General features: G+C 40.6%; 2 protein-coding genes across 2 annotated transcripts; both read right to left on the reverse strand.

Moving 5' to 3' along the window:
- Window positions 1-5,512: 5,512 nt before the first annotated feature.
- LOC139129331 (uncharacterized) lies at window positions 5,513-5,914 on the reverse strand. The gene has a single exon (XM_070694964.1). The coding sequence runs from the start codon at window positions 5,912-5,914 to the stop codon at window positions 5,513-5,515; it is 402 nt and encodes a 133-aa protein (XP_070551065.1).
- Window positions 5,915-6,522: 608 nt separating this feature from the next.
- Window positions 6,523-7,224, reverse strand: LOC139129332 (uncharacterized). Its single transcript, XM_070694965.1, has one exon. The coding sequence runs from the start codon at window positions 7,222-7,224 to the stop codon at window positions 6,523-6,525; it is 702 nt and encodes a 233-aa protein (XP_070551066.1).
- Between the last annotated feature and the right edge of the window lie 900 nt (window positions 7,225-8,124).

Below are 8,124 nucleotides of genomic sequence, written 5' to 3' on the forward strand. Positions count from 1 at the left end.
GCCGACATTATGTTGCGTTACTGCACATGCTCAATGACCCCTAACCTCCAACCACCCTGTGTACGTTGGACCGTGTTGTATAGCTGTACCAGTATCGCACGATACACGAATGCGAACCAACGACCACAAAAAATTTCACTGAAAACCTCGCAAAAGCGTTGAAAACAAGTAATTCAGCATGAAGGATACAGATCATTGTAAACTTTTACCGATATGCTGTATTTGTTACCAGCTATTCATTCCTGTAAGCGGCACAACAATTACATGATTTTCAGGTAATTACAGGCGGCCGTGATTGCCTTACAGCCGGCCATAGGGCCGGTGGCCGGCTTTTAACGAAACCCCTGCAAGTGCTACACCCTTCATGTATAGTATGATGGGACACCTTATGATGCCACATATTGTACCTCATTAATTATGTGCATATCTAATTTTGAGCAAGCCAATAGAGCCAGAGGTCTGATTTTTGATATATAGGGATAACTATAGGAAAGAATTTTTTTTGACAAATGTAATGTGACCTCGGTGACCTTTGACCTCAAATATACATATTTGTCCATAACTCAGTAACCACAAGTGCTACACCCTTCATATCTGGTATGATTGGACACCTTATGATGCCACATATTGTAGCTCATTAATTATGCACATATCTCATTCTGAGCAAGCCAATAGAACTGGATGTCTGATTTTTGGTATATAGGGATAACTATAGGAGAGAAATTTTTTGACCAAATGTCATGTGACCTTGATGACCTTTTACCTAAAATATATGTTTATGTCAATAAATAAGTTACTACAAGTGCTATGTCCTTTGTATTTAGTAGGATGGGAGACCTGATGACAACACATGCTTTACCTCATTAATTTTGCACACATCTAATTCTGGGCAAGTGAATAGAGCTAGAGGTCTGATTTTTTGGCATATAGGGATTAATTAGCAATATAATTTTTTTTTCAAAATGTCATGTAACCTCGATGACCTTTGACCTTGATTATACATATATATGCATATCTCAGTAACCACAAGTTCTATACCCTCCAATTTTGATAGGATATTAGACCTTAAGGTAAAGGGCGACGAATTCGGACGCGCACACGCTTTAGAACGTTTCTGCGCAGATTTAACTCCAGCCTGCCGCAAATGGGTTATTTTGTAGCGCATGTATTTAACATCACCTGTCATTGTTGAAATTGCGCTTTTACCTAATTTTTTGACCCAGTCTCTTAGAATACATGTGACCTATATCCTTGTCATATTGACCCCCTAGGAAGCTGGTTTTTATTCAATATGAGTGAAAAATTAACATTTTTCTCCCATTTATATGGCGCAAATTACCCATTCACGTGGAGATATTGTAAAAAGTAGCGTGGTGACACCCTTTTATTAAAAGTGTAAACTAAATGGTATTATGTCAGGAGTGTATTCGCCAAGTTTGGTCAAAATGACACCATTCAAAGCGACAGGAAGAAAGTTCGAAAATTATGTAGTGATATAATTTCGATATCGTCATTTTGTAATCGATACTTATGTTAAAATTTCTTCACAAACATCATGAAAACTATACATTCGATAGATATGGATCTTAAGTCTTGGTATTTATTAAAATTAACTCATTTGCTAAGCGTTTTATAATTGCTTTCTTTAGTTTAAGTGAATTATATCATTTTTATTTATTTCTAACGACGCCATTTTAACGTCAGTTTCCATGGAAACAAGCGTGGTGACCCCCATTTTTTATTTCATTTTTGCACTTGCACAACTTCCAAGAATATTTGTGCAAAGTTTCAAGAAAATGACACCACAACTTAATTTTGACGTAATTCGTAGTACTTCACCTTAAGACGTCACATATTGTACCTCATTTATTATGCGCATATGTATTTCTTGGCTGGCCAATACTGCTAGAGGTCTGATCTTTTTTCCCCATTTAGAACCATAACTTAGACATGCCTCATGTGTTTCAAAATTGGGAACAACGACATAGACCTATTTGCCCATAGATCTCAACATATACACTCCAGTGATACTTCTTAATGACCACATTTCCCTGCCCCATCAAGACTAATACTCCTATTACAAGTGGGGACTGTCATTGTCAAAAACTTGTTTAGTTAATGGTTGTATCACAGTATACGATATTTCTAATTCTGTATTTTTTCCATTTTATATTCTGAATAAATACATTAAACATATTTCACTGTCTCCAGTACATTACATTTAAGTATTTTCACTTCATGCACTTTATCCCTTTCACACATGTTCAAATATCTGACCAAGAGAACAAACACTAAATAGTCCAGGATGGGAGCTACAGTGTCATTGACGCTATTTTTTCTACTGTCAGACATGCATCATTTTTTTTTCAAGTCCAGTAGCATTGCAAATTAATTTTTTTAATCCGGGTCATCAAGTTTGTCTTGCGATGTATATCAGGGAGCCGTCATTTTTTACGACCTGAAACTCCGAAATTTTGAGTGACAGCCCCCTACCAACCATGAGGAATTTGAGTTACCTCCCTCTCCAACTCTGAAATATTTACTGACCCCTCCCCCCAAGTAAAGGTAAATACCAGTACATGTAATTGTAAAATTTACAAAATACGGCAATGGTAAAGACCTTTCAAATCCTGATGTAACCTGCTCAACTATCATCGATATCTCATGATGGTTCAAAAAAGGTGAACCCATCAAAATGAAATTCAAAGTCACAATAGAATAAAGATATAAAAGCTCTCACTATAACCGGTATCTTACCATATGGTATGTTTAATTTGGATGGGTGTGGCGGAGTCCAGTTACTTTTGTATCCACTAAGTGCCAATCACTCCAAGAAATAACCACCCTCAGTTGTTTTAGTTTAGAGTAGATTTATTCAAGAAGCGGTGGAAACTTGGTAAATAAAGAGATTAAAATACAGGGTCATTCATTGTCTATACCGGGGAGTCAAGGTAAAACATGTTCAAAGTAAACGGAATAAGAGAACTAAATTCTACTAAAAATATCTAAGTACTGCATTCAAAATGGTCCTCTAAGTAATTTGAAAGTCATAAAAGGAAATCAACTCACATCGTTATGCTTACATACAGTCCTGCTTATGGCTGGAGTGTTTGTGAGATCCACGTGGCATGTCTACTTGCTTTTAAGACAGTGGAAGAAAACGTGTAAGTGTAGGTGTAATTTAATCTTTAACCTTTTAATTGTTTTATCAAGAAGTTTCTTGACCTTTGTGTGAGAGGGCCTTAAAAAAGATAGAGGGCGATCTTCTGAAAATCTAGTAAGGATCATGAAGGGTCAGTTCAACGCACCCCCCGTCTAAAAATGCGCTGTAAGCTGAATTTTTACTAATGATAAATTTTGAATAGAATTAATGCCTACTAATATTTTTGGTCTAAATACATTCTAAAGGCTAAGAGTAAGTGCGAAAGGGTTCATACTAAGAGAGTCCGAATATAGTGTTCATTGAATTCAATCACAGAGTTCAATTTGTACTTTGAATCAAAACTAATTCGCTAATAGGTCTGAGGTAAGTTCGGTGTTCGCCATATTTGTAGATCATGACGTCTACTTTGCATACTTTGTTGTCATTGCTGGGATAGACCTTCACTATGCAAGCGAGGGGCCAGCTATTTCTTGCGTATTCTTTCTCTCTCTCAAAAGAACCACGGCTCCTTCTTCAACGTTGATTGTAGATTTGTTCCATTTTGATCTTGGCTGACGGCTTTGTAGTTATTCTTTTCTCCATCGTATCCAGAATTGATCAGCTAGATACCGTACGCGTCGCCAACATTTTCTATTGTAGATGTCTTGTTGGACGAATGAGCCTGGTGGTGGGGTCGGTGATTGGGTCTTCATTGAGAGTAGCATGTTTGGGGTGAGAGCTTGGGGATCGTTTACATCTGATTATACCGATGATATTAAGGGGTTATTACACGAAGTTTGGGCGATACCGCGTCGTATTCGAGTGATGTGTCCGTATTTTGACGAGTTGCGCAGCAACACACACAAGAATACGACGCGGTATCGCCCAAACTTCGTGTAATAATCCCTTTATCATACATGCATGCTTTGGTTATGACTGTGTTCCCTCAGACGCTCCGAAATTAGTGACGAAATCAACTTGAAATCGACCTTGCTTCCTCCAGGCTGTACTTATAAAAAGTTGGTTGCTAAGGAGTGATGACAACCATATCACTTCTTGATATTATTCCGCTATTGGGCCATTCCACTTCAAAGGAGGGTTTATGGAGCACTTTTAAAGCAAACAATTTAATATTACGATGTCGACACAGGTTTTCACAATTTGAAGAAGATTTATTTTAGTGTAAAATGACAGGTGGATGTAAAACATAGGCGGGAGTTTGTAAAATTGGTGTGTTTTCGTGTTCTGATACATAACCTCATCCCTGCGTGAAAGTTATGAGGCCGCCAAAATCGGGTCAAAATACTCGCGCCACGCTCAAACTCTATCGAGTATGAACAGCTGAGAGCACAGAGAGCAAGCAGCTCTGCGACATCTATGACATACAGTGGATATAATACCAATACCAGTCAGTTTATCTCTGAGAATTATACATGTTCCCAGACGTCAAATATGCCGAATTAACCATCTCAGTAAGCGGATTAGTGAAAACATGAAGTGAGTACACTGTACGCTGTAGTGTCGTAACTCGTTCGTAATTTTGTTGCTGTACGAATAAAACATTTCAAAGGTATTTCCGTCGTCTGCTCGTATATGTTCCTTCTTGGCTTGCTTAAATAGAACTAAATTTCCTTTAACAACCTAAGCAAAAGTTTGACTTTCCCTAGATGATACATTGTATCTGAAACCCGCACCACATCGGTGCCACCAGACATGATCATGACCTGTGCACTGACAGGTACAAATCGGAAATATCATGTGCACCTTCAACCTTGTCTGTCGCGAGTATTTTCAGTGCGGTTGGATTTTCGTGGCTCATTTACGACTGTAAACGATGTAATTCACCGCCCAGATACTTTAAGCTCATCAACAGGAACTTGTCGTAAAGCAATTCTATCATGATGCTCTGTCAAACCGATATCATTATGTGTAATCATACATCCATGGTGTAATCTTCAGCAGCGTAGACGACATGAAAACACTGCACCGTGCACCGCCACGGGACTTGTACCTAAGTGCAATGCCAATGAAGTGACTGCAAACAACAGAATTTCAACCATAATCATAGTGACGTTTCGGATTGTCATTTGTCTTATTCGCTCAGCTGTTTTATATGTACATATACCAACGGAGGTCATGCATACAGCGAAGGTCAAGCGTACGCGTAGCTGTAAGTAGTTCGGTTACAGTAAAAATGTAATTCGTATTTTCACTAGTTAAAATATGGGCTCATATCAGTACCGTCTGAACAATAGAAGAATGGCATTACAGGCACAGCATGGATGATAAAGGTCTGCAGTTGACGATGGCGCTGGCTTCAGCCATGAGAGTTGTCAGCAAGTCATGTGTGTATTGTTGCTTGCCTAATTGTTAGTGCATGGAGTCAAGAACGCGTCTGATGGTACAAATTTGTTGTTCCCATATACCGCCAAAGTGGGATGCGTGAGGTGGGTTGAAAATCCACTCACAGTCTCTTGTTGTAAGGAATTTCTTGATGCGGTCTTGATCCAGTTCTTTGGTTGCTGCCTGAAGTTCGTTGTTTGCGCCGATGAAGTTGGTGCCCTGGTCACATCTGAGTTTCTGGATGTTGTCGCGTATAGCTATGAAGCGACGTAGGGCGTTAATGAAGGCTGAAGTGTCCATGGAGTCTATTACTTCTATGTGTACTGCTGTAGTGTAGAGACAGATAAAGATGACTGCCCATCTCTTTGCTTCAGTCGTACCGGCTTTGGTTTTGCGGGACGCTATAGCCCAGGGGCCGAATACGTCCATGCGGAAGTTGGTGAATGGTTGGATTTTCTCTGTTCTGTCCGACGGTAGCTCGGCCTTGAGTGAGTGGTTTTGCTCTCAGTCTTCTGCATATCGTACATTTGTGTAGTATACTTTTTACCATGTCGTGTACACCCATGATCCAATAGCCATTAGCTCTGACGTTTGACAGGGTGACAGGGTCAGTTGTCTGCCTTGATGTTGTACTTGTCGATGTACATGATCGATGATAAGTTGTGAAATGTGGTCGTCCTGTGGGAGGATGATTGGTGTCGGCCGCAGAGGTCGAGGTCCGATTGGCGAAGTCTTCCTCCGATACGGATCAGTTCTCATTGATGAATGGGTTCATCCGGCTGATGGGGTTCCGTTTCTGTAGTTTGTTGTTGTCAGTGCCTTTTGACTTTGCTGCAGATAGTATCTCATATTTTTTATGAAATGCCTTTTTTCTGAACTGAGCGTAAGATGATGGTTTCTGATTGTGCCTTCATCTCAATTCTCTATTCTTCTGGAGATTTCTCTTTCTCCTTTTTGTCTGTTTTTCTGGTGATTTTCTTTGTCTGATTATGCCTATTAAGTTGGCAATAATTCTCTTCAAGGTTCTTCATGATGTATTAAAATCGTTGAAATCGGTGAGCACCCAAGTCGTCTTGTTCTACTTCCTTCGTTGATGTGTTGAGGACAGCAAGTTGTTTGCAGACCTCGGGGTCTTCGTCACTTACTGTGTATTTTTGTTCTGTTTCTTCTTGGTTGTCTTGCTTGTCTCGCTGCCACAGGAATGCTGGTCCTGATAGCCAGATTGCTGAGTTGAGTTTCGGGGCTGATACGCTGCGTGATGCCATGTTAGCTGGATATTCGTGAGTAGACACATGTCGCCACTGGTGTGGTGATGAGTTGTTGTGTATCTTTACTACTCTGTTCGCTAAGCATACGTGGAAACGTTTTGAACTGTTGTTTGTATGTCCGAGGACGATTTCGCTGTCCGTGTGATATATGACGTTGTCGATGTTCAGGCCGATTTCTGATGTGATCTTCTGTGCGAGTTCTGTCGCTAGGACGGCTGCACACAGTTCTAGGCGAGGTATGGAGACTGCATGAGTCGGGTTTACCTTTGCTTTGCCAAGTATGAATGATACGTTGACGTTGTCTTCATGGTTGATCAACCGCAAGTACGCTACAGCACCTATGGCTTCATTGCTGGCGTCAGAGAAAATGTGACACTCAGTTTTCTTTATGGGTCCGAAGGTGGGTGGAGTGTAGCATCGCTGTAGCTGTATCTTTGTGATGTAGTTGAGGTTGTTGCACCAGCGGTCCATCTTGGGCAGTAGTTCTCTGGTAATGGTTCATCCCATCCAAGGTTTGATGAGTTGCGTCCTGACTTCTTCGTGATTAGAAACGATCTTGTGTGAAGTTTATGTTTCTGGTCGCCAGTAAGTCTCTTGTTCTGTTGATGAGACTGATAGCTTTCTTTCATCTGGTATTGAGGTTAGTCCGTCGTTGACGTAAAAGTTCTTGTCTATGAATCACTTTCACGTCTTCTCCATATGTAGATACTGCTGTCATCAGCGATCTTCTCAGTCCGAAGGTAGCAATGGCTGGTGAGGAGATATTGCCGAACAGGTGTACGTTCATTCTGTACTGAATTACTGGTTTTGTTGGGTCATTGTCTTTGAACTAAAAGAAGCACAGATAGTCTCTGTGTTCTTTGTTGACGTGGAAGCTGTGAAGCATTTGTTCTACGTCGCCAATTACTGCTGTCTGCTCGCGTCTGAATCTTAGCAGGATACCAAGGAGGCTGTTCATTTGGTCAGGTCCCTGAAGCAGTGCGTCGTTCAGGGAGACTCCGTCGTACTTGGCACTGGAGTCGAATACAACTCTGATCTGCTGTTTCTTGGGATGGTAGACGCCGAAGTGTGGTAAGTACCATGCTTTGTCGGTATCTATTTCGTGTTCTGGAACGGGACTTGCGTGGTTGCATTCCAAAATTTTCTTCATAAACTGAAAGTATTCTTCCATCATTTGTGGTTTACGCTGGAACTGATTCTGTAGATTGTAGAATCGGTTCAGAGTTGATTGTTGGTTGTTCGGTAATTTCTTTGGGTCTTGCCTGAAGGGGAGAGGAAGTTCTATATTACCTTCCTCATTTACATGGACTTCTTGTTGCATAATGTCCAGGAATTGCTTGTCTTCAATGGAGGGTGCCTTTTGTTCGTAAC

The sequence above is a fragment of the Ptychodera flava genome, chromosome 3, assembly GCF_041260155.1.
Source record: "Ptychodera flava strain L36383 chromosome 3, AS_Pfla_20210202, whole genome shotgun sequence".
Classification (NCBI taxonomy): Eukaryota; Metazoa; Hemichordata; class Enteropneusta; family Ptychoderidae; genus Ptychodera; species Ptychodera flava.

Coding starts and splice junctions, on each gene's coding strand:
- LOC139129331 (XM_070694964.1), bottom strand. CDS start 5,914: ATGGACGTATTCGGCCCCTGGGCTATAGCGTCCCGCAAAACCAAAGCC.
- LOC139129332 (XM_070694965.1), bottom strand. CDS start 7,224: ATGGACCGCTGGTGCAACAACCTCAACTACATCACAAAGATACAGCTA.